This window comes from Pyxicephalus adspersus, chromosome 2 (assembly GCF_032062135.1).
Source record: "Pyxicephalus adspersus chromosome 2, UCB_Pads_2.0, whole genome shotgun sequence".
NCBI classification, from domain to species: domain Eukaryota; kingdom Metazoa; phylum Chordata; class Amphibia; order Anura; family Pyxicephalidae; genus Pyxicephalus; species Pyxicephalus adspersus.
In genome coordinates this window covers 144,326,450-144,353,665 of record NC_092859.1, presented here as the reverse complement: position 1 = coordinate 144,353,665, position 27,216 = coordinate 144,326,450, and the positions used below count along the sequence as shown (strand labels likewise).

The 27,216-nt window shown below is 40.5% G+C and overlaps 1 protein-coding gene across 5 annotated transcripts in view; it reads right to left on the bottom strand.

The window, feature by feature from the left end:
- The window catches only part of AKAP13 (A-kinase anchoring protein 13), a 171,135-nt gene that overhangs the window by 125,399 nt on the left and 18,520 nt on the right, over window positions 1-27,216 (bottom strand). For all 5 annotated transcript variants that reach the window (XM_072402694.1, XM_072402696.1, XM_072402697.1 and 2 more), the window contains exons 2-3: window positions 21,659-21,699; window positions 7,709-7,750 (exon numbers count right to left, since the gene is read on the bottom strand). In XM_072402694.1, the coding sequence (XP_072258795.1) occupies window positions 7,709-7,741 (33 nt within the window). In that variant the 5' untranslated portion in view covers window positions 7,742-7,750; window positions 21,659-21,699. The remainder of the gene's footprint in view (window positions 1-7,708; window positions 7,751-21,658; window positions 21,700-27,216) is intronic.

The following is a 27,216-nucleotide window of genomic DNA, read 5'->3' as shown; positions in this document are numbered from 1 at the left end:
CATAACAAAAACATATATTACATCAACATTTTTGGAGTTGTGGATAAAGTAGGGAAAAGGTAAACTTGACTCCTAAATTTTCTCCTAAATTTTAAGCTCTTCGGGCCAGGGTCCTCTCCTCTTCCTGTGTCCCTGTCTGTATCTGTCATGACCAACTCCAATTTAATGTACAGCGCTGCGTAATGTGTTGGTACTTTATAAAACCTGTTTATTAATATTATATATATTATAATTATTATATACTAATTAAATAAACCCTTTTTAGGAATTTTAATGCACCTCCTATAGTAAATATGAATCCTTTACACACAGAATCATGTAAAATGAATAAATTACAAAAATATCTAGTATATTGGATATATATTTGGTATAGTGGATACAGAGCATATACAATATTATAATACAGGTAAATCTATATGTGAATATTTTTTACAACACTATAACAATACTAGATATACCACCCTTTATTTGTCCTGGTGACCATTGTAACCAAGACAAAGACATGAGAAACCCAAATCCAAAGATATATCACCCTAGCCCAGTGCAGAGAGCAAAAAAGTCACCTGATAGGGGCTTTAACTCTGCAGGCAGAAAGTTGGCCTGGAGCTGGTTAAGCGCAGGGCCGCATGACAGGGCAAGGAGGGAAGTCAGGACTGCAGGGGTTAAGTGTGTGGGGGGGGAAGGGGGGAGTGTGGGGTTGAAGGGGACTGCTATGGCTGGTGAATTGTTACAAAGTTTGCGGGACCTGGTTTCCCGGTTTGGGGGTCTGAGGGGTGATGCTGGGGTGCCTGGGCAAGCGGTGAGAGCGCCTGGTGGTGGCCAGCAGGAGGGGTGCGCCTCAGTGGGGGAAGACAGGTCCTCAATGGGGGGGAGTGGGTTGTCCACACTGCAGTCTGGCGTGCCAGGGGGGTCCGGCCCTAAGGGAATGTCGGAAGTGGACAAGCGGAAGGAGGATGGAGGTGAGTCGGGGTCTTTGGGAGTTACGGATGGGGCGAAGGGGGAGGTCTATGTTTGCTTTGAAGGCCCCTTAGGAACACACCTTGCACAGGAGGTGCGTGATAAGATTTGGAAAGGGGAATATGTGGAGATATTTTCATTGCTGCCGGTTGAGCGTTTTGGAGCCAGGGACTTAAAGTTGGGGGACAGCAGGAGGCCGGGGGAGGATAAAGGAGCGTGGCGGTTGATCCCACGTACTTTCCAGAATTGGTTGCAGGCTTTTGCAATTCTGGCCAGTATTGTGGGAGAACGTACACCAGAACATTGTTCAGCGCTATTCTGTTACCTGGATGCTATTAGCGAGGCTCATCGTGTGTATGGCGGGGTTGCTTGGCTTCGATACGATGAACAATTCCGCCAACGAAAAGCCATGCGGCCGGGGATGCGCTGGGATCATCGGGATATCAGCCTATGGATGCGGCTTATGACGTCGGCCAGATTGGGGACGCCGTCGTTTCCAGGAGCTGCCGGGGGCTCGGGAGCCGTGGGACCCTTGGCAGGTAAGCGTAGAGGGCTCTGTTGGTTGTTCAATGAAAGTTCCTGTCGCTTTGGGACCACTTGTCGCTTCAAGCACGAGTGTTCCTTTTGTGGCGGGGCTCATGCAGGGGCCCGATGCATGTCTAAGGGAAAAGGGCGTCCCGTTGAGTCTGCAGGAAAAAGGGACGACGCCGGTGAGGCTGGAAAACATGCTGTTTTTTCTAGGTAGGTATCCGGAAAGGGATGCAGCAGGGCGGCTGGAGGAGGGTTTCTCGGTGGGTTTTAGGATTCCTTGTGTGTTAGTTGATAGGCCGGAGGGGTCCAGGAATTTAAAGTCAGCCTTGGAGAATCCGGGGGTGGTTGCGTTAAAGCTGGAAAAGGAGGTGAGCTTGGGGAGAATGGCTGGACCATTTTTGGACCCCCCTTTTGAGAACTTGGTGGTGTCTCCATTGGGGGTAGTTCCAAAGCGGGAGCCTCGCCAATTCCGATTGATACATCATTTATCATTTCCTAAGGGAGGGTCGGTTAATGATGGGATTGATCCGTATCTTTGTAGGGTGGTGTACACTTCTTTTGATGTTGCTATCTCCCTAGTGAGGAAGGCTGGAAAGGGTTGTTTGATGGCAAAAGCGGATATAGCGTCGGCGTTTCGTTTGTTGCCGGTGCACCCGGATAGTTTTCACTTGTTGGGTTGTGAGTGGCAAGGGGAGTTTTTTGTTGATAAATGCTTGCCGATGGGTTGTTCTTTGTCTTGTTCTTTGTTTGAACTGTTTAGCACTTTTATTGAATGGGTTGTGCGGGAGATGACAGGGATTCAGTCCATCATCCATTATTTGGACGATTTTTTGTGTGTGGGCCCTAAGGGGTCAGTTGATTGTGCAAATTTGCTGGGAACTCTGGAGCATGTTACCACTTTATTTGGAGTTCCTTTGGCTCCTGAGAAAACAGTGGGTCCGGTTTCTGTGATTTGTTTTTTGGGCATTGTTATTGATTCGGAAAAAATGGAATGTAGGATTCCAGAGGATAAATTGGAGGATCTAAAAAGACAGGTTGCCAGATCCTGCAGCATGAGGAAGATAAGATTGCGGAATTTACAGTCATTGTTGGGAAAATTAAACTTTGCTTGTCGCATTATGCCAATGGGAAGGGTTTTTTGCCGCCGTCTGGCGGCGGCCACAGCAGGAGTCCGGGGCCCGAGGCATTTTGTGCGACTGACTCGGATTTTGCGTAGGGACCTGGCGGTCTGGCAGTATTTTTTGGTCTATTATAATGGGAGGTCTTTGTGGATGAGGCCGATGGTTGATAATGGGGTCTTGAATTTGGTGACGGATGCTTCTGGTGCCCACGGGTATGGGGCATACTTTGCGGGTAGGTGGAGTGCGGGACCATGGCCTCAGGAATGGAGGGATAGGGGATGGTGTAGTAATTTGGTGTTACTGGAATTGTTCCCCATTGTGGTGTCATTGGACTTGTGGGGAGGTTGGTTGGAGAATCGGAAAGTGCGTTTCCATTGCGATAACATGGGGGTGGTGGAGGTTATCAATAATAATACCGCGTCTTCTCCGCCTGTGATTTGCCTGTTGCAGTATTTGGTGTTGTTATGCTTGCAGAGGAATGTTTATGTGAAGGCCATTCATGTTCCGGGGCGGGAGAATGTAATTGCTGACTCCCTTTCTCGATTTCAGTGGTCTCGTTTTCGGGAGCTGGCACCGGAAGCGGAGGAGTTGGGAACCCCGTGTCCGGACAGTTTGTGGATGGTGGCCTTGGGGTCCTGGCCGGTTTGATACAACGCTCGGTTTGTGAAGGTACCTGGAGGGCTTATGTGGCAACATGGAGGGAGTGGTTCCTATTCTTTCAAAATGAGGGGGCCGGCTTGGAACCAAAAGGGGGCACTACCTCTGTTTTGGTGTTCTTGGTAAGTAATTTTCAGAATGGAGTTGCGGGTAGTACAATGGGAAAGAAGTTAGCAGCGTTAGCGTTCTTGTTTAAGTTGATGGGGTGGGCGGACGGGACTAGAAGTTTTCTGGTTCGGCAGGCCATGCGGGGTTACAGGAAGGGTCGCAGCCGCAAGGATTCCAGGAGGCCAGTATCCATGGAAATGTTGGGTGAGTTATACCAGGCTGTGGCGGCAGTTTGTGTGAATTCTTTTGAGGTGATATTGTTTAGGACGGTCTTTGTGCTAATGTTTTTTGCAGCTTTGCGGGTGGGGGAGGTCGTGTGTCCATGCAAGGATCGCATGGGCGGGCTTTTACTTGATGATGTCAAGCTTGAGGAACGGAGGGTGATCGTTTGTGTTCGTCGGTCAAAGACGGATCAGGAGGGTAAAGGGGTGAGGTTGGAATTGGGGGCCATAGAAGGGGCGGAGTTATGTCCTGTTCGCTTGGTGGGGGAATATTTGAAGGTTCGACCTGGAAGGATGGGCCCCTTTTTTATTCACAAGGATGGCTCCTTTCTATCACGGTTTCAATTTGGGGCTGTGCTCAAAAAATGTGTGATTGCTGCAGGTCGATGTGCGGGTGAGTATTCCTCGCATTCATTCCGGATTGGGGCGGCCACGGAAGCCGCTCGGTGGGGGTTGGGCCCAGAAGTGATTAAGCGGATTGGGCGTTGGGAATCCCACCGTTTTCGGCTGTATGTTCGGCCGGGGATGTTATGACGCAGCTAGGGGTGGCTGTGGCCGTGGGGGTGGTTGTTTACAGGGGGTGGGGGTTGGTAGGTTTGACGTTTTGTATGGTTGCTTCTGGGGCTGGAAGTCTCTCTTTTCTTTCTTTGCAGGAGTGGGGCCGTGCCTGATCTGGATCCTGGGTCAATCTTTTGTTTACTGGGGTGCTAGGAGGGCTGACGTGCGGCAGAATGGACGGCAGCTGGGTCTAAGCCGTGAGTTAGCGAAGGTTTGTTGGATCGGTATCCCAGGAATGCAATGGCGGAGGGTAGTTCCGGAGGTGTGTAGGTATGCGGGTTTAGACAGGCCACCTGATGTGTTGCTCATTCATGCGGGAGGGAATGACTTGGGCTCTCGTTCCATGAGGGACCTGATTCGGGATATTAAGTTCGACTGTTTGCGGCTGCGGGAGGCCTTTCCGCGTATGGTGCTGCTGTGGTCCGAGATTGTGGCGAGGCAGACGTGGCGTAATGCCAGGTCCGTGGAAAAATTGAACAAGGCGCGGGTCAAGGTGAACAAGGAGGTGGGGAGGTTTCTGGTACGGAATGGGGGGTTGGTGGTGCGCCATTGGGAACTGGAGTCGGAGCCCGGCCTTTTCTTAAGGGGGGATGGCGTCCATTTGAACGCGGTGGGCACGGATTTATGGCTACTAGGATTGCAGGAAGGGGTGAGTCGGGCTCTGAAGGTGTGGAGGCGCTTGCAAACATAAGGTTTTATGTTTGCTGCTGGAGTGGCGGTTTGTCCTAGGTCCATGTAGGGGTTAAGGTTCGGGAAGAAGGGGGTAGGGCCTAGCGGGGTGGGCTCTGTTTCATTAATGGTGGTCCTGCACGACACTCGGTTGTTGTGGGGGCTAGAGGTTAAAAGGGGTTATCCGCTAAAATCGTCCCTGAGGCGGCGTGTTAGCGGCTGGGGGCCTGGTTAGTAAGCGGAGTCAGTTTAAAAAGGTTTTCGATGGGAAGAATGGTTGCATGGACCTAAAAAGAAAAGTAGGACTGGGTCGTTGTTTTGGATGTGTTACATATGTTTATATATATGAAAAAGGTTGTTAATATACAATAATGGTTAATAAATGAGCTGCTATGGCCAATTTAACCCAACAGATGTGTGGTCTCGTTTTATGGGGAATGTTGGGTTGAGGTTGGGTTGGGGCAGCTCATGGGTTCCTCTGCTGTGCCCTAGTCATGGTGGCTCAGAGGTTAGCACGCTGGCCTTTGCAGCAGCACTGGGTCCCAGGTCCCAGACACTACCTGCAAGGATTTTGTATGTTCTCCCCATGATTGTGTGGGTTTCCTCTGGGTACTCCCGTTTCCTCCCACAATCTAAAAACGTGCAGTTAGGTTAATTGGCTTTCTCTCCCAAAATTGACCTTAGACTGTAATAATGACATAAGACTATGGTAAGGACATTAGATTGTGAGCACCTTTGAGGGACAGCTAGTTATACGACTGTGGACTTTGTAAAGTGCTTGGTAATATGTTGGCGATATATAAATACTGTGTAATAATAATAATATTGTGCGCCAAAACTTTACAAAAAAAAAAAAAAATGGCTTGATGTACAGTTTCATCATCAGTATAAACTCTAATTACAACTTGACTAAAGAATCAAAACTTAGCCCAATGAAGAGCACAATAAATAATTAGAACCAGTCTGTTCGGTCCTTGTTTTTAGAGTAGTTATTAGCCATCTACATAAAGTGGAACCAAACCCAGGTAGATTTAAAAAATTGTGAGCTGGCAGGTTCTTTGTTGTAGATGGGTCCAGCTATGTCTTTTTAGCAATAAAACAATCTTACCTACCTGTTTGCCATTACCTAACTAAAAAACAACATCTTTACCCAGTCCTCCTCCAAGAATTTCTGGCCATCTCAAATAGAAGATACTCCTGTGCATGCGAATGGGAGTTTATGCACAGCATGTCCCTTCTGCAATAAAGAATCTGCTTACTCACAATTTCTTCATTTTTACTTTTAGTTCCATGTTAACTAGTAACTAAGTCTAAAGAAGAAGTTGCTACTTTTGGAACATTTCAGTGCAAGTCAGCACCATCTGCCATCTTAAAGTATTACTAGATGGTTTCTATTCTTTCAAGGGAGTCACAATTGGGACTGCAATCAACCGTCTATTGGATTTCTCCAAGGAAGAGAGATTTCCAAGCTGTGGGGTGGAGAACGGTAATAAAGCACATCTGCAACGTCTATTTGTGGACAGATAATGTCTGTATGTAAACAGACATCCCAATGTCCCCATTCAAAGTTCACTTCTATTATAGCTCTGTCACACAAATATTTTGTTCTGGCTTAATATCTTCAATCCAATCTGCTTGTGAGGCATAAAAATCTAAGTTATGATTTTGGCACAAATGAAAATAACATAACCTATGAAAATTTGACTGGAGCACTATAAACCCTCAGAAATGTTCTGCAAAACAAAAATTCCAGTGTACGGTCTTGATTCAATAAACATTGCTTGATAGATTGAAATGCAGTATTATTAAAACATATTGGGTTATTGCCTGAACCCCAATTCCATAGTATGATATTAGTCTACATACTTTGGCAATCAACTATATAACTTTAAAGTGAACATTCCGGCTGCCTTTCTTGCTTCATCTACAAGCACTCAAGATATTGACCAGTGCTTGCCAAATCCTTTCCCTTCAGCCAAGCAAATTGTATATCCACAATAACCACCAGTGCTAGGAATGTTGAAATTTAGCCTTCAAATAAAAGTTAGCAGGGTCAACCTTACACAGCTTTCTACCTCTTTCCTGTTTTAATCTACAGTTTTTGAGCAAGGAAAATGTTTGAAGTGATACTCAGGTCCCACTTTGCAGGCAAGTGTTTATTGCATAAAGGGGACAGGTGATGTCCATTCTGCAATAACTGTTCTTACCTGCCTGATCACCGCCCAGAAATAAAGGCACTTTCGTGTCCCTGCGCAGAAGTTCCACCGTCCCAGCTTGGCCAATCAAGATGGCCAAAGATCAGGATACAAAAAGGAAAAATGACAGCACCGATGTCGGAATGGGAACAGGTGAGTATCGGTGGGTTAAGTTTCTATTTAAGATAACTATATTAAGAATACTATTTAACTTAATAACTAAAATACATCTTTAGGACACTCCACAATTTACTACTTAGTGCAAGAATTTATTTCCCATCATACTTGACTGTTGCATATGTTACTAAATTGCAGCAGATTGCAAATTTTTAGGTATTTGAAAACTTTCCTTTTGTGAACTCCCCAAATTATATTAGTCATAAGCTATGTTAAAAATGTTTTGCAGTTCACATCTAATCTTTATTAGGATCTAAATGTTCAAATTACTAAATTATTTTCATCTCCGATGTGCAGAGTAGTACTGAACAAGACAGTCTAGTCTGTAACATTACTGCATGAACTTTACTACAATGATAACTTTCTCAAACAATCAACATATTCTTCCCAGGCTGCTCATAAACTGATAAAGATATTTAGCTCAATGATGCCTACATTGTAGGATCACCCCAAAACTATTCACTCAATAGAACATGGCATTGTATGAAAAAAACTAAATAAGAAATCAACTTACGTATATGGGAGCTTGCTTTGGATTAAGTTTCATGACCTGCAACTGAGAAAAGAATAAAAAGACTGTAATTATAAAGCTCTGAGCAATAGGTACATTTACCATATTATATAATCACAGCTAAATTTAGTTGCATAATTGGGATCTTAGTTATGAAATTCTTTGGAACATTTTGCAAGGCAGAATTGGGCTGAAGCTGCAAAATCTAAACATGATTGTCATTGGGTAAAAGAAGTGTTGACCAGTTTTGAGAATAAAACATTTCATATTTATTCTTTCGTAATGGAACACACTGTACTATAAAGCCATTGATTACTAATGAAGAAAAAAGGTGATCAAATTTGGCTAATATAAACAACACCCAGGATTCACACATTTTCAAATTCAATCAAAGTGTATGAATATCAGGAGAAAATATTTCTACCAGACCCAAGTGTGTTTTGGGCAGTGTAGTGGATTCACATATTAGGAAGCAGTCCAATAGCTAAGGTTCACATTGCTATATTTCTATACACTGTGATTTTAATGCCTATTGATACAATATTTTATTAGCGTTGTATCCAACATCTTTTCTGTATTAACTTGTAGAATACAAAACACAGCAGCAGTGTTTCATTTATGTCAACTTGTGCATTGTAGAGGGCAGTTTCTGCATGTGCAAAATAAACAAGAGCAGATAGAGAGTACATAAGGAGTGAGATGTCAGAATAAGCTCATCTGTTGCGTCATACTTCAAAATAATAATTACAAAAATGCAAATCAACAGTTTAATTTTAAGAGTTAGATCCAGAAATCGAGGGATGCTGCAATATCAATATTTTGTTCAGCATGGAAACATTTCTTGGCTCAGAGTAGTTTAGGAAAATACAGGACAGCTGACCACAATACGAAACTGGTCAAACTATTGCGTTAAGCAATGAGGTCATGTCAAAAGTGGTCGGGTAATATGGCACATTGCCGTTAGCAAAGAAAAAGGTAGTTTTGTCCACAACCTGTTTTCATTTCCTACTGATGCCACCGCGTAAATCTAAGTAGCCATCTTAGTTTATGGTATACATATACCCCAGTCATTATTATAAAACCAAACTGTGTATTTCAGCATTCACCCCAGGATTTTTTTTGGGATGGGAAAAAGCTGTAGGCAGTTGTGACAAAACTTTTCAGTAACTACCCAAAAACAGCCAGATGGTGGTTGATGGTATGGGTAGCACACCTGGATAAAAGGGGCTGGGGAGAACACTATTTGTTAGGTAAAAAGACAGCTCAAGATGATAAAAATAGGCTGGATCCCAGAAATATGTGGCCACAAACACATATATGACATTTGGCCTCATCTATGATCATCTTTCAGACTAGAGAAAAGGGGACAAATTAATCTATGATCATCTTTCAGACAAGAGAAAAGGGGACAAATTAAAATAGGCTGGCAAATGTCAGTTCGGCACAACCATTTTTACGAGACTTGAGTCTCGGTTTTTGATGCAGAGAACCTAAAGACTTGTAGCTCTTGGTACTACAAAGGTGCATTGAAGTTTCTGTAAACCACATGACCCCTGAACCAAAGGATCCAATGAAAACCCAGTTGCATTTTAATCAAAACTACGGATCGGCTATGGATTTGAATGCCAGGTGTATAGTATGATACACTTATTATAAGTCCCCACCGAGTTGATCAAATAGAAAATCAACTGAAATGAAGTTGTTGTATGTATGCATAGGTAAAAACAAAGTACGGCAGAGGCTTACTAAAACACAAGGTATGTGATTGTCTCAGAAACAATAAAAAGTAAGGGTTTTCTTCCAATTTAAAGTTCATGGGCACAGCCATGTGCCCCAGAAGAGCTAGGTTTTAGCAAAGATGCAACTGAATAATATGGATCCCTAGACATATTTCCTCATCCATCCCTAATCCATACTCCATAGAAAAGTGAAGCTCTCCCTGCATTGCACTGATGATATCCATCAAGCCTCAAACAGCTGTTCAGAATAGATGGCTTGGCATTTGTCATGGAAATGAGCCAAACCATTTTTATGTTAAGGCTCTACCCCGTGCACTGGTTTTGTAGGTTTCCTTTAGGTTGAACTCACCATTTCCTGTCCACTAATAGTTCTCAAACAAATACAGACAGAACATCTCAGGCCTAAGGCAGCAAAGGCAACTTTTAGTAACTTGTTATATTTTACTTTGGGTTTTTACATTTTAAATTCTCTTTTTGTATAAGTAGGCAAATGCTGATGTTGAAATGTTCAGAGGAAAAATCCTCAGCTATTATTAACTGAAACCTGGTCTGTACTTTCCATTATCCATGTCACCCTACAAAATGACCTATAGCCTCTGACCTATCCTTCTATTTGTTATCTTCATAGCAAAGTGTCAGCAGACAAATGAAAAGGCCGAGTACACAACTTGTTTGAAAATAAATACACTTGTAGGGTCAGAAAATGAGTGCAAGCCAGTCCATGGCCTGTCTGATCATAGAATTGAAGTGGTAATTTACTGCAGAAGGCCAAATATTGGTTTCAAATGCATTAATATTATTACACAGTATTTATATAGCGCCAACATATTACACAGCGCTTTACAAAGTCCATAGTTATGTCACTAGCTGTCCCTCAAAGGGGCTCAAAATGTGATGTCCCTACCGTAGTCATATGTCACTAACACAGTCTAAGATCAATTTTGGGGGGAAGCCAATTAACCTAACTGCATGTTTTTGGAATGTGGGCAGAAACAAGTGCACCCGGAGGAAACCCATGCAAACACATAGTGTCATGGTTGAGATTCGAACCGAGTGCCATTCCTAGTACTTGAGGGGAAAACTATGGAAATTATGTTAAAGAACAGAATTGAGACTACAAAATAAAAATTCTGCAAAACTTTGATACCCAGCAATTCCGGCTGAATGAACTCCCCTGCCTGTGCAGGAGTTGCGTCCTCCCGGCCAATCAAGATGATCCTTTACAGGTAGACAAGAAAGTAGGAAATAATGCGCCCTGCAGGGGATCAGGGACAGGTGAGTATTGGATTTAGTTCTGCATACAAGTGTAGAGAGAGCCTTAGTGAAGAGTTAAAAAAATTTTGAAAGCACATCCAGGTAGCCATTTAATTGTTGAAATTCAAATCACACAAATCTGATGTATTAATTTGTTTTTTGTCTACAATATACAAGCCAAGTACTTTTAGTGTTATGTCCGCAAAGGCCATTTTCACTGTTATTTGTTCATTCACACAGTGCAACCTCTGTTGAACAAACACAAAGCCCTTTATGTTACATAAAAAGAAAACCGATAAGGCAAGTCCAAATAAATGTAGCATTTAGCACCCCTTGACATTCGGATACCATAGGCAAAGACTTGTATGTGCCTTTCCACCATCCCAGGCCTGTCCGTCAGGAACATCGGGTTTCATCAAAAAAAAAAAAAAAGAAATACAAGTCAATCTTAAGACTTGCTGAACAATTCTGATCTGTTCATGATTGATGCAAAGTGCCAATTAAAGATTTAGAGCAGCTCTGCTAAAGTGATTAGACAATTATGTGTCTGCTGGAAAAGCTGGCTGCCCAGTACTTCATGTAATTGAATTACTTTGTCTGAGACGCGTATTCAAAATAGCAGGCAGCCAGCAAGCCAACTCCCCAATTTCCTTCATTAATAGTTCCTTTGATAGAGACCAGACTGACAGAAGCATGTTCCTCCTTTCAGAAGAGCCAAACTTACTATAAAGAAGATGGATAAAGATGCAGAACTCTGCTCAATGTACGGTGACAACTGAAGTTTTATTCTCAGTTTCAATATATCATTTATTACTGGGCATTACATTCCCAAAAAAAGGGGTCAGGTGTGGCTTAAGCTGCAAAATGAGCATTGGCAGCTTATTTAAAAAGCCCTACCATGGTGGAAATAAATAAATGGCACAATGGATGTTAACATTAAGTAATCATAACATGAAGATATGAACCCAACCCAAGAGCACCTTTCACACCCAGTCCAAGACTAAATAGATTTAAAAAACTAGTCATTACTAGTGATGTGCAATTTTACCAGGGTTTGGTTTGCCAGGGATTTACTGAATATTCCTAATGTGTGCTGCCAACCCATGTCAGTGAACACTGCTCAGTCTGTACATGGTAAATTCCAAATAATATCCACCATTTATATAGAGCCGACATATTACGAAGCGCTTTACAAAGCCATAGTCATGTCACTAGCTCTCCCTCAAAGAGGCTAACAAGCTAATGTCCCACCATAGTCATAAATGATTAACCTAACAGCATGTGTTTTGGGAAGTGAGGGGAAACCTGAGTACCCGGAGGAAACCCACAGACAGGTAGAACATACAAACTCCTTGCAGATAAGTCCTTGCTGGGATACCAACTTATGTCCTAGTGTTGCAAAGGCGAGAGTGCTAACCACTGAAGCAACCATGCTGCACATGGTAAATGGCTGGAAGGTTGTACTATTGCTTGATAATAATACAGAGAAGAAAAAGAAAATCGCAAAGCGTATACCTAGCATTGCCCGTGCTCTCCAGAGTCTGGTTATGAGCTGTGGTGCCAAAGCACAGCGCACAGGTAAATTCTGCTTCAACAGCACAGTCATCCATTGTTGTAGCATTCACATATCCAAAGGAAGTTCATACAAAAAATCATCAGGACGTGCACAGCATGGCGACAGAAGGAAAAAATGTATATACCAAAAATAAATCATATTTTCCTTACGATACCCTATAAAATGAATAAGGGCTGGTGTTGATAGAGGAGGTACAGCTTGATGTAATCAGCCTCTCCAACAAATCATGAAGTTCATTATAATAGTACAGCCTGAACTGCTCATATTTCAGCCATAACTTATGTACACACCTCAAATACTTCTCACCTGGGATGAACGGCCATACTTGTCTCGGGAAAAATCTGACATATGTACAGCTTGTTCATGAACCTGCTATCAATTCCAATTGGAAACGACTGCTGTGCATTCCAATGGAGGAGAGCACAGCGGGGTGCGGCTTAACATCCTCCCCTTCTCCTCTCCATTGAACAGAACAACATTGCGTGTACAGTGCTCCTTTGTTCATCTGTTACTGGAAACAATCATAAAAGAGCATTTCCAGTAAGAATCCTACGACGTCCATCAGATGTTTGTACAGAGCGCTATAGTGTGGATAAAACACTGTGGTCCCCAACAAAAATCTGATGGCAATTTCTAATATAAAGGAACCCCTTTTATGTGAGACTGGCACAATTCCTCAATCTCTCTAAAATCTACAGAATATTAATCTACCAGTCCTCTGAGTCTGCTACTAGAAAAGCAAAAAATGAGAACAAGTAGAGTGGCTCTGATCACAATGCATCCACAAAACCAGTGCCCTCTATACTGTATGATCTAAGAAATATCAGATTAAATGCACCGCAAAATTTTCATCCAGTTTTTACAAAAAAAGTGAATCACAATATATAATTACAATGCTTTTCTATGTTTAGCATGAAACTACTCAATTAAAACAAGAAAAAAGAATGCAAAACCTTCACCATTCATTGCCTCAGCTGTTCTGTGGTTTACCCAGATGCCAAGTCAATCAGATTGCAAAACTGAATATACAAATGCTGTTAGCATTACTGTACATCAGAAAAGTTACACAGAAGTTTTTGTGTTGTTTCATGGAAATATTTCTCTATTCCTCTCTTCTGATCACCACCCAGGACTGCCGATATGTATTACACCATCTTCTAGCAACTTGATTTTTTTTTTTTATCAGCACAAAGTGATATTCTAGACAATATAATTAATCTTTTCTTAGAGAAGAGCTATACTTGATTGGTCTTACTAAATTAGGTTGATAAGTGAATAAAGATGGGGGCCACTTCAGACCTGGGGTGAGCCATGACATTTTGCTGTGGGCTCAACCACAGTCAAAACCTCTCCCATTCATGTGACTTGCATGCAGTTGCACGTGGCGGATCACGGCATGGTTGACAAAAGCCACATGTTGATTTTAGCAGCACAGTTGTGGCCTGCAGATATGCTTGAATGGAGTGTCAATCATGTGTGACCATATGACACCCAACACAGCGAGAACAAGATGTCAGATTGCAGGAACAATGTTTGAAGATAATTGTCCTCCACTAAAAGGAAATGTCTGAACAAGGACCTTTAGGACAGAAAACCCAGGTAGTATTTTAATGAAAGCTGCATAAGGTAAGAGAATAAACGATTCGGGGTTGGGTTTAACAGAACTACTATCAGAACCCAATGAGATAGCTTTTGCTACTGAAAGCCAAATGGGGAATGGCTAAATAATTACTGCTGAAGGCAAAACTCACAAACCAAATAGACCAGTCTAAATGGAAGTCAAAAGCTTTAAACATACAATGGAAAACTCTTTTTTTTTTTTTTTTTAACCTATGGGCATTGAAGACACAATTAAATGAAGCAATGTTCCCGATTTCAATTATCTTTTTGCAACCCTTGGATTTTCCCCCCAACCAAAAGGTGGGGTTGATTCATCTCTTTCCCATGGGGAAGGGTGAAGAAGCACAAATAACAGCATGCAATACTGTTGGCATCACAAGTGAGCATCACTGTCCCTTGGAACTTATGCAAGATTACCTGTCATCCTTGGGGACATATCTGCTCACCCATTGATAGACCCAAAGAATAACCCAAACAAGGATGTAGATCAGGGTATCCCAACCAAGGTTCCAACTAAGGGGTGATATGGTTCCCAATGGCCAGTAATGTAAGGGCCATTCTACCCACTGACCATCACACTAGAGAATGGAGTTGTGGATATAGTAACTATAGTAGGGTTTCCCTGAAGACCTTTCAAGGGTTTCTCTATGTTATAAAGTTTGAACAACAGTTATGTAAAGTAATAAAGGTCAGAGACTATCTGAATGTTTCCTCCAGATCCATGAATTAAAGTAATGAATATTGAGTCATCATGAATACCCTTCAACTAGTATTGTCAGAAGGAAAGCACAGAAAGTGCGGGCATCATCTTTCCCATATAAATTTCCCTTAATGATTGTGGTAAAGCATCTGTATAGCAAACAGCAAAAGCTCTAAGTGCAGCTCAAACATAAAATAAACTCACAGATCGCTCTGTACACAAAGCAGACTCGTTGTGGTTTTTCAAACCTAAGAGTTACAAATTTTGGAGCCGCCATAAATCCAGCCATTTTCAGCTACACACAATTTTCCCTTCAAATAATTAAGTACTCAAAGCACAGAAGCAAAAGTAAAATGTTTTAAATCAAACAAAACAAGCCTACAATTTAAAAAGGGCAAAGCCATTTTCCCTTAAAATGCTGCCAATGTTGCATGCTTGTACTGTACTTAGATTCTTGGAATTACACCCCCAAGGAATCCAAGCAGTAGTGACTTTCCTGCCCTGACATGTAAGCAATAAAAAGTACAGGGACTTTGTACAAGCATAGAACCAAAGTCAAATTCATTCCATTATCATAAAATTTTACTGTACAAAAAGACAAAACTAAAACTATTTATCAGAGTAAAGCAGTAGATTGGTTTCAGTAATGTTTCTAACTTGACTGAGGGCCTTAATAAAAACTCTTCAGATGGTATATTTGTAATGTTTACCTTTCAGGTCTAAGTCTACAAAGAAAAATTAGGCAAGCTAATTGTAGAAAAGCATAATACAGCTTGACACATACCCTGACCTGGAAAAATGATGGATGTGGCCCAATGACTATGGTTAATATCTAACTCAGCTACAAAGTCTTGGGGGGATAAATGAGCTGTTTGCAAAGGGCAGACACAGGCAAGCAGGCAGGGAAGTAAAATAAAACCTGGCAAGACCAGTATTTTTCTAAGGAATTACAAAGAATTTAGAAAAGTGAATGGAAAAAAAATTGTATAGGCTGCAGTAAAGAGATCAAAGAGTTTGTCAAACTTGTTTTGCAAAAACAACAACAACAAAAAAAAAATATGTTTTTGCAGTACTTGCACAAGTTTTGCCCACCAGACTTGGTACAGTTGTGAAACCATTGCTGGGACCTATGAAATCTAGGTCCTAAGGGGAAAAATTAAAATGTATTCCGTTTCTTATGAATTAAATTAATGCAGTTCATTTTAGTTTTCCAAAATTAAGTAAATTTTTATCAATAATTAATAAAAAAAAATGTAGGCTTAACACCAAAGTAAATTAAGAATGTAAAAAAGATGGGACGTCTATCATTCCAGCCTAGCCAAACAACCTAAAGAAGAACCAGGAAAAGATGACATGGGGAAGAAATGAGGGGTGGTGAATGACCTGACACTTCGAGCTGGAGAGGATACACTTTCATCAGTGAAGCTTTAATAAATCAGGCCCTTTCACTGCAAATCCTTTTACAAATGGCCAAACTTTAATTTACCTTTTCTTTCTGAAAAATCAATAAAGCTGTCAAAGTTGCCCAAACACCCCTTCATCCACCCCACAGCAATTTAGGTGAAAATGTCACTAACAAGCGTGTGGAAATTATTTTGTAAAATTGAGCATATTTTCATTATTTTTTTTTTGTTGTTGCTGTTGCATAGACAACAGTTTTGTAGAAAAAAAATCATATCAAAATGCTAATTTTTGCTCAACTTTACTAATTGACAATAAGCTTTAAAAGTTCAAGCGATCTAGGCCCACACATTCCTCCAGCAGGTTCACACTTAAACCTACAAACTCAACATAAAACAATGTACAACCGAAACGTCACAACAGTTTGTTCTGCACATTACAGTAGTGAGTGTATAAGTCACCCCGTGGAGGTAGATCATCAACATATGTAGGTGATACTTGTGGATTGGAGTTAATAAAATCCTTCTATTCAACTCAGCACCTTAAATCCCTGCTGTTACATACACAAGAAGGAAACAGCAGCTTCCTTTTTTTTTTTAAACAACATTTTCCTAAGAATCCTAGGAAAGCAAAGTGTAAATCAACATCCATATATCTAGCCAGCATGGGGTCATCTGGAGTGTGTGTTTCCACAGCCCATTTACAAAACAGGAGGAAGAGGAGGAAAAGGAACAGAAATTAGAAATATTAAGAAAAGCCAAAAAACCTGGAAACATCTCATTTTCTGCAGGCCTACTAAACACGTAAATATTGTGCACATTTATGTTCTTTCCTTTTCCTTCTAATTCTACTTTTTCTTTTGCTCGCACCCCAATTACCATTACACACCGCATGATTTCTGTTTTCATAAGAAACCTGGAGCAGAGGGCTGGGACCATAGGTGGAGAGCTGGATATAAGAAGGCCCAAGGCCCAAGTTGTTAATGGGGGATAGTTGGTTTGGTGAAGTCGGAGCAGGAGTGGCTATTTAAAAAAAATAGAAGGTCAAAGAGGAAGTGGGTCAGTTAGAGAGGAAGCAGTGAGGGGAAAGTAACCTACAAACCACCCGACCTTTAGACTTGGTTGATTGGGGGGTTTTGGTTGTAATTTAAAAGCTTGGATGGTTGGCAGGTCTTCGAGGATGGTATCTGCTTGGGCGGTGGGGAACCACCTTAGGTGTGGTGTCTCCGGAAGGTGGAGTGGTTACAGAAAATGAACTACAGTATGGATGCTGGTGAAGGGGCTGCTTTGTGATGGGTAACATCCCAGGGTTGGTGTGGTGGGGTTGGGGACATAAGAATTTGGGATTGGCAGACCTATTTGGAACTGGTAAAAGAATGGCCCCCCTTGAGGACCTAGAGCCATATGTTAAGATGGTTGAGAGATACTGGGGGTTCATTTGGGTACTTAAAGGGAGCGACTGTTATGTTGGAAGCTTTTGGGATATGTAGCTATAAAAAAAATGTATGTTACATGAAAAGATATTGTGGCTGTTGAGAGTTATGCATATATATATTTGCATTTATTGTAAGTTAATACAGCATCTGTTTTCAACCATTTAATCCAGCAATGGGTTTTGTGTCATTATTGGGGGCTGATGGGAGGGAACATTGAGGGCGTTCAGAAGTGGCTGGGCAGCCAGAGGGGGATTTGGGCATCTGGGCTTCCCTACTCAAGTTGCTTCTGCCATATATTCAGTATAATTCATAAATTCCGAATTATACATATTACCAGTCCATTTGTTTTTCTTTTCCTGTATTTTTACCTAATAATCCTGCAAACAACACACCTTCTGTCTCTGGGTGGCCACATTTGCACATCACTGTATTTATAGAGGTACCTATGGTTCCCATCCAGGCTGGACTATAAATATATCTTGTGTATCTTGAAGGGAACAGAAGTTCACATTTTTCTCTTTTGTCCAGCTTACAGTAACAAGTACGGTAACTGCATTTCTGGAAAGATCAATAGGTATGTTGAAAAATTGGGAGTAGTAGTGAGCTCTTGATTACCAGCACAGTGGTTGGGGCTATTTAACAAGTTGCAAGGCGCTAGCCAGTGAAAGCCACTCACTCAGAAACCCATTGTCTTCACGGTCTTAACATAGCATAACTTTGCAGTATTGAAAAAACACAACAGCTGCAATCAAATGGCTGTACATAGGCTGAGAGGTGCAGTCTGGGAAAATTATATCATCAGTCTGATGCTGGCATGATGCAGCATTTCCTCCGCCTTCCTCCCCCCAAGGGATTATTATTATTTTTAAACAGGATTTATATAGCGCCAACATATTACGCAGCGCTGTACATTAAATAGGGATCACTTTGTTTTAACATTCTAACTTTATAGTAATTCACTGCAACACAGAAATAAATGTATGTAATGCTCCATTTTCTGTCAAGTGGACACAGTGCTGACGGGGAAAAAAAACACGTTTTGATCAACCAATATTTCAATGCATACATTGCATAATATATATGTACTATGTAATTTTAGTGATAATTTTTTGTATGAAAATAATATGATAATGATAGCGTTTCTGTTTGATCACCATGATGTATGTAGTTTACAAAAACATCATGGTGATCAAACAAAGCCTAATTCACATAAGTGAAGTATCACCTCCAAATCTTAAAGTAGTGTAGACAACCCATTCGCTTCCATTAGGGGGCCTTCCTAAAAGTAGTGATAGTGGCAAAAATGGTGATCATGGTGTTTGAATGACATAATTACCAACGGAATAAGTGAACATGATCTCCAAAAGCCTTTAACAAAATTGTGATCAAGGCTGATCACCATGGTTCATTCATGATTCTTGTTAGCCAATTGCAACATTTAAGAATGTGACAATGACATTAATCTCCGTATTTCTGCTAAAATACCAGTACTTTATTCGCCACTTTTTACATACAACCCTAGGTCTACATTAAAAATGTCCAACGACTCCTATTTTGAATTGATTGCTTAATTTTTCCTGCTTTGCAGTGTCCATCCATGTCATAACATTTACAGAAGTAACTCCGTGAGCTTGCATATACTTCAAGCTAGATTTTTGGTAACAGGTCAAACTCCGAAACAAAAGCAAACACAGCAAGTGGATTGAAAAGAACAAAAAGTGTTTACACAGCCAGCTCTATTTGACATTTTGAAGGTTTGGCAAATTAAAAACAACAGCAAGCGTGAAAGTAAAAGGTCAATGGAGAAACGTGGCAGAGCTTCCAGGAACTGGAAGAAATGAACGCAGGTCTAAGCTACAGCAGATGACATCATGGTCCTATTATGCTTCTGGATTATCAGCCATTGCAGGGAAAGACAGCAGTTCCAGGGCAAATAAAAGGCTCAAAGCAACACAATGCTGCAATTAGTATTTTACAACAGCCAATAAGATCTATATCACACACATCAGTAAAGGACTACCTCTTGGTGAGGTGTGATTACATTGCTAACCCTAGTAATAACATTGGTAAGATGTTGCCGAGTGTGTGGAGTATTATTCCATCAAATAAATTAGCGGCAGTACGTGCCAGCTCTGTCCACTTCGTCCATCATTTTTTTTGGCAGTACCTGTTTCCGTACAGTACAGAAGCATGAGTCTGGACAATATTTGGAAGCAGAACAAGAGCCACATTAATTGAGCTATTCATCACAAAAACCCATTTCCCGGGTCTGGACATAGTCATATATTAACTCTTGTCTTGTTAAGCTGCTAAACGAATAAAGTAATTTGTGGCCTGGGGTACACTAGCTAATCTGAGAAAGCATGAGAAGAAATTGAAATAAAACAAAGTAAACTTCCTGGGTAGGCGTGACAACCTACACTAACACAACAACTTAATTTATGACATTAATGTGCTCAATGGCTCAATCTTTTTATTATGGGGGAACCCTTAAAATAACTTTTAGGTGCTTCAGGGAACACTTCCAATATTAGTACATCCACAGCTCACAGTACATTGGCTTAGTAATCAGTGGGAAGAATGCCGCTTACATTTCTAGCCAGTAGAAAAAATGGCCCACTTATAGATAGCCAAAAAGATCACTGGTGTTACCTAAACCAAGAGTCACAAATTACTCATTGCTCAATGAAGCTCTAGCAACCTCTGGAGGAACCCTGGTTGAAAAACACTGCTCCTAAAGCGGACCTAAACTCAAAATGTTTACTTTACATAAAAGGGTAGACACCCCTTTTGAACAAATTAAAAATTGTAAAGAGTAAAACACTATTAAAAAAAAAAGGTGCAACACCCCCACTTTCTGTCGTGATTGCCGCGGCGATCAAGACAGAATGGTAGGATATACGTCATGCATCCCAGAAGGCTATTGGCTGCTCCTTCTGCGCATGTCTGATCTAGGAGACCGGAAGGAGCAGAAGGGGCCCTTTCTTTGATGGGAGAAAAATGCATGCAGTGAGATTGGCAATCTTTTCTCTATCTACATCGCCCAATGCTGCGCCTGTGCAGTGTGTGATAGGGTGACGAATGAAGAAAAACAACTAGAAGACTGAAGATGATGGCGGTGCCTGATGCTTCCTCTGCAACTGTCCAAAGAGGGATACGCGAACAAATTGAAGAAACCTCTGGATTGATGGATCCAAAGGATTTTTTTTATGTTGACTTTAGTTCCGCTTTAAGTGATGCCAAAAGTACTCTGTTTTGTACAGTTTCAGTAAATGGTGACCAACAGGTAAAACCATGGAGTAAAGCACTGAACTCTAGTTGTGTGGAAACTCTACAGGACAAACATTAGGGTGCTCTTAGACACTGATGTCTCCATAAAGTGGAGTTAATTTGTCATTGCTCAAGGAACCCCTGGCAATCTCTGGAGGAACCCTGGTTAAGTTTGGTAAGGCAGGCTCCACACTGCCAAATGTTTGTTTATAGGGAAGTAGATGACCCAGATATTGATGGAAAGTATATCTAAACTCAAAAAAGGTAACCAAATATGCTGCCTAACAACTACTTAACCACCCAAAGCCACTCAAATACTCATCTATTTTTGTACAGGGTCTTTGAAGGCGGTTAAGGGACAAAAGCCTGTAAGCTGCCCAGGAGCAGCTGGTGATCGCCCATGTGTACATTGTAGTTTAATAATGCCCTGTCACTTGAATCATCAACATATTAGTTTATGGCCAGCTAAAATAAGAGTGAACCAGGAATAACCATGCTTCATATATGTGTGTTCTAAATACCATTTTGCTTGATATAATATTCATTAAAAATTGTAGTGAATCTGCAGGCACTAACATGAACAAAGTAACGGCTTGCAAGATGCAAATCACAGTAAAATATTTACATTTAAAACATGTCAAAAGTACTCTTCTCTGAAATAAAAAACAGCTATGCTTTTCACTTCAAATATGAATGTGCCGCAGATATGAAATCAATGGGGTTGAGTGACTAAAGGAGTTTGTGTTGTTCACTTAACAGAATGCATAATCGCTCCGCAAAACATATCATGTACAACTAATAGCTTTGCTTGCACATGATTGGATGGGTGAAGTCACATCAACATATAGTCTCTAACCTGCAGAATGAAAAACAACTGCCAAATGGCCAAGTTACAGAAAACCTTAAAACTACAAATATCTAAGCAAAACTATGCAATAGAAAAAAAAACATGGCCTACCTTATGGTGGTATTACAGGAAGGAACCAAATATTTAATTTCCTAAAAAGGGAAAAAAAAGCAATATCACAATTAGCATAAGGAACCATGAAATCAATTATCTAAAAATTAAACAGTATATAAAACAGAAATTAATTTTCACGTAGATTTTGTCACAGTTAAAGGAGAGGTAATTGCATTTTTGCAAATCCAAAGGTCAGCATATTGCACAAGTTAAGCAATAGATTACTGACTTAGTTTTAAAACATGTTTCTTTATTTCTAAAAGGAAACACTATTTCTAAAACTTTTGCATCAGGATAATGGGAACTACTGTCTGCAGAACCTGGGCCATCTCCTCCCATGCTGCTCTGACACAAGTGCACAGACTAATGCTGCGTACACACTTCCAATTTTTATTGGTTCGTAAAAAAAGTAACCAACGACGCCGATGAACGAGGATAGTCGTTGGAACCGGCGGATCGGATTGGACGACGATCGTTGACCATCTATCATGTGTACGGTCGTTCAGTGATCGTGCATGGTCTGAGCATGCGCGATGAACGAACGTTCGCTCAATACATACTGTATTGTGTATATGAGTGTGTATATATATATATATATATATATATAGAGAAAGAGAGAGAGAAATATATAAAAATATATATATATATATATATATATATATTTATTTGTTCCAGGTGCACGTCATTTCCTGTATCGTTCAAACGATCGCATCTATCGTGTGTACAATATCTTTGAACGATCGTGTCGTTATCTGTATGTACAGGATCGGTGCTATACGATCGTTCGCAGATATCGTGCAGGATCGTTCGTCGTTCGTTTACCAATGATATTAATTGAAAGTGTGTACGTAGCTTAAGAGGAAAATTTGGAGAAGAGAGAGGCCCACAAGAACAAAAAAAAAAGTATGGTTAACAAACTTTAAAATCAAACTACAGGGTTGAATCTGAAGACTTCACTCCTTCCTGTTTAGCTCTGGATACACAATCCTCCCCAGCCCCTTTTAGACGGGTGCACCACTCGGCACTTTTTAGTAACCACCCAGCTGTTTGTGGGTGGCGACTGAAAAATTGGGTTAAACTATAGGGGCAGCCACCGACTTCCGGCTCCTTCCGATGAAGCTTAAAAAAGTCTGGGGAGAAAACAAATAAGGTAAACTGTAATCATCAAATCAAGGACAAAAAGTATTAAGAGATGATATGTGCAATGAGAAGGCCTACAATTTTGTAAGAGTCAACAGTGCTTAGTAGGTCACTTGTGGTGCCTACTTTTCTTTGAATGCTCCCAGATTCAGACTGGATGTGCCAAGTCCTGTCCTGCCACTTGACATTTAGTGTTTTACTCCCAACACTTCACTAGGCAGTAGGTGGTCTATAATCCGTCAATTGAATGACAATGAGTGGGTTGGGGATCAAGAAAAACAGGCTTAACCTCAATAGATGTTGAAACTTCTGTACAGCTGGGTCTGGGTTTCACAAAGATTATGGTGCCTGCGCCAAGGACATTTATTTTATAATTTCTGTATGCCAGGACAGGTTCAACAATTTGCAGGGCCTATGCTGAAGATTCAAAGCTTCAAAGATTTAGATGGAAAATTCTTTTTACGGACATACACGCTCTATTACTTGCAAATGGGCCACAGTCTATTTTTATTTTACAAAACCACTATTAATAAAGTAGTCAGTTTTACTACAAGACTTGCTGAAATTTTATATGCCTTATAATATAAAAGCCACTCTCCCAAAAATTACCCAAACGGATTCAGAAATGAAACCCCTACAACAACCCCTGAAAATTTGGCTTTGTACTTTGTTCTCTATGATGGGCACAAATAAATCAAATTTTGAATATGATTAAAAAAATTCAGGTAAATTACACTAATATTCTGCCTCCATTAATCTGCACATCCAGAGCTTATTGTACAGTCTCGGGTTCCCGGATTAAGCAAATGTAATTCCTGTGAGCATACGTAGAAATTTTTTAATCCCACCCCAACAAAAGCCGGTAAGGGAATGGAGGGGTTCCTTCGGCCAAGTAGCCTTGTCAAATTGTACTTCAACTCATGACTTTATCGGACAGCTCAATCCAAAGCTTTGGCCAGACAAAATAAATCCTCAAGGTGAGAGCATGAAGGTTCTACGTAGAGATCCTTCGACTGTATCAACCCTTGTTGCTGTTTTTTTATCTACCTTGGAACATTCTAATTAGTGTCATCTAAAATTTTTGTAGCTCTAATTTGCTGAAGCTACAGAGTCATTTTGCATAGTATTTCTGTTGCTAGGAAAACAAAAACTCTTTGCAATCAATGAATAGTCTGTGTTGCAGGGATCCCATGGGGATGTGGCTGGATGACTGACATTTTGAAATGTTTAAAACTAGTTTATGATTGCCAGCTTCAATGCAGCTGTTGATTATGTCACACCAGCAATTTGTAGCTGAAAAGAAACATAATAAAGCTTGCTACACCAGCAAGACTTCACCAGTTACAGATCACCAGAGAAAATAAGCTTCCCATAGCTGTTACAAAGTTGCCATTGTGTCATGGCCCTAGGGTTGTCAGAGTTGAACAGGTTGGGGACTGGGGGTTGGACAGGTGCTCCATTATGCTATCTGCTCACAGTGGGGGGAATGATCCTTTTGCTCACCTCATCAAAGGAAGTCCTGTACCTTTGCAGTCTTTTGTGGTAAAAATTGCTTTAAGTTAAATACCAAAAAGAGCATTATCATACAAACTCCGCAAGACAGTGCAAGGGGGCAAAGAGGATAGAAAAAAGCAATAACCCAAAGTATAATAATACCAAACCACTATCAGCCAAATGCATTGTATCAAGAGATAAATGCTGAACACATTTTTAGTTTTAATTTGATATAATAATCACAATTACAACAAAATGAACCCTTTTAACATCTTTCCAATTTCTACATTTAGTACATTAGTGAGCTATGTGCTGCCAGCATCTTAAACTGGATAATTTCATAACCTAGACACCAAAATAAATGACCTTCATCAACAAATTAGGCCACTTTCAGGGTGGATTTCATTTTGGATGACAGCGATGCTTTAAAACTATAAACCATCCCTGAATATCATCCATTCCTCCTAATCTGTGTAGAACTGCTGGCCTGTATGAGGCACACTACCAAAAGGCTCCTTCAATTGCCTAAATAACTCAACAAACACGTACTAGTGTAATCCGCAATTAGATGAGACATTCATATGTCGCTTCCTGGCAACATGAAACAAACATGAATTTCCCTACATGAAAGATACAATCAGCAAAACAAGGAGGATATGAATCGAGGTAGAACTTTATAGACCATAGCAACTGGATGAAGAACCTAAACAGTTGGAGGCTTCAGCATCCCATAGACAAAAAGAACTGGATTGGGAGGTAATCTCATGACGGTGCTAGACAATGCTGGGTAACAGATCTTAGGGATAATTATCATCAAGTAGGCTGGGGTTGCCATACTTAATCTTTCTTCACTACTTGAGCCAATATGTTGTCAGGACACCATGCATTCAAGTGCTTCTTCAAGGTCCGTTACAAAATAGTAAAGCAACAATACATCAGTTCTTGGGCCTTCAATACTCCAGATATATAAAAGAAGGTCAGTTTATGTATTCATTAAGCTATCTTCCATCTAAACACAAAGAATTATCTGTGATAATGAATAGTCCATGATACAAGCACACGGTAAAGCTATTATATAAGAGAACATGGTGTTTGAACACATCTGATATCAAATTAATTTGCAGCTGATGTGATATCTTAAATATGATTTTCTTTTTTAGCTATTAAATTGTTCAAAGATTTACAATTAGTATATAGGACTGTTAGTTTTTATACAAATAATGACTGAATAATATATATTGTCCAAACAAAAAATAGTTTGCATCAATATACTTTTAGACATATTTATAAACCCCCTCCCCATTTTTTTAATTGATTTTAAATTGCTTTAAATAATGTATGAATATCAAAAAAAAACTTCAATCAAAAGTAACTTCTAATATTCACTTTGGGCTCTATTTATAAAGCAGGGACTCTGACATTCCCTGAAACATTCCTTGTTGGAGAATCAATCACGGTCATTAAAATAAAAACATATGGAACTGGAAGATTCTCCGCTGGGGATTGTTTTAGGGAATGTCAAATACCCTGCTTTGTAAATGGAACTTTTTTTTGTATGAATAGGTTTGCTTTACTTCATCTCTGTAGTCCTGAAAAAGTGATTCCATAGATGGGGAGCCATTTGCATTGTTTAACCCAGAATTTTTTTAAACAGGGTGGCAGCCCCTGTATGGTGACCCAACTTATTAGTTAACACCCAAAAACAGCCGAGTAGTTACTGAAAAGTGCCGGGGGGTGCGCCTGGCTAAAAGAGGCTGGGGAGAACACTGCATATGCCTAGTCATGTTGCCATAAGAAACTCTAACAATTAGCAGGCCCTAGATAGTCCATTCTCCGTACAACCAGAACTGGGACATTTATGGCCACCAGTACTCCAGCAAGTAGAATGCCAGAGGATTTGCTCCTTAATTATATTACATAATTATATTACAATGACCTTTAGTTGTTTATCCATCACTGCATATATTTGTATTATTAGTAACAAATGCGTAGTTGTATTTTTGTATGTAGCAAAATGTACAAGCAAGGAAAACACTCCAAATCTCTAAGTTTGCAATATCCAAATCACGATCCTGGCCATAGATGATATGCACTGTTAACAAAATGTAAACAGTGCTTGAAGAGAATGTCTGGTATGTTCCTTTTGACAACTATTCAACTTTAGAACTTGCAGGTTGCAGTCCAAATAATATTTCTAACAAATTTAAATACATCCAGAGAGCAAATAGATGAAATAATTCACCTCTTGACTGCTGCAGGGAAGGAACGAGAAAAATTTATCTTCTATGAATATTCGCACAAGACCCCCCCTTTCCTGCTCCTCAAGCAAACCACCCTGGCAGGTCCCAGCCACTTTCCAACTGAATAGGAAACCTTTGAGGTCTACTCCCTACAAAGCCATTTACAGGATACAAATTCAGAAGGCAAGTACCAATTATCCTTTTGCCACAACACAGTGGTAAACAAAAGGGCTCTGATTCAAAAGGCGAGTACTGGGAGCAGTGCCAGCTCTTGCACACACAGATTAACGTATTTACTGTTTGGTTCTGAAGGCAGGTACAGAATTTCTCACACTGTTGTCATGGTGGTCCTCAAAATAATATCTTGGAGTTTACAGATGACACAAAAAGTAATTTTTAATTTATGTAGGAGAAGACGTTTTCACCCTGAATAGTTTCACAAAGATTGAAGTAAGGGTAATGGCTGCGAGTGAATAATCAGAGCAGAGCATTGATATCATACCCGTTATACCTTATAACCAAAAAATACAGCCATGCACAGATGATCCTCTAAAAAAAGGATAAGTAAAATAAATTTTGCCAAACTTGTTTCTTGTGCTAACACAAATATTGTGATTTTCTCTGCATTTTTTGTCCACCAAATTTCATTTTAACTGCATAATTCCTGTACATAATAATCCT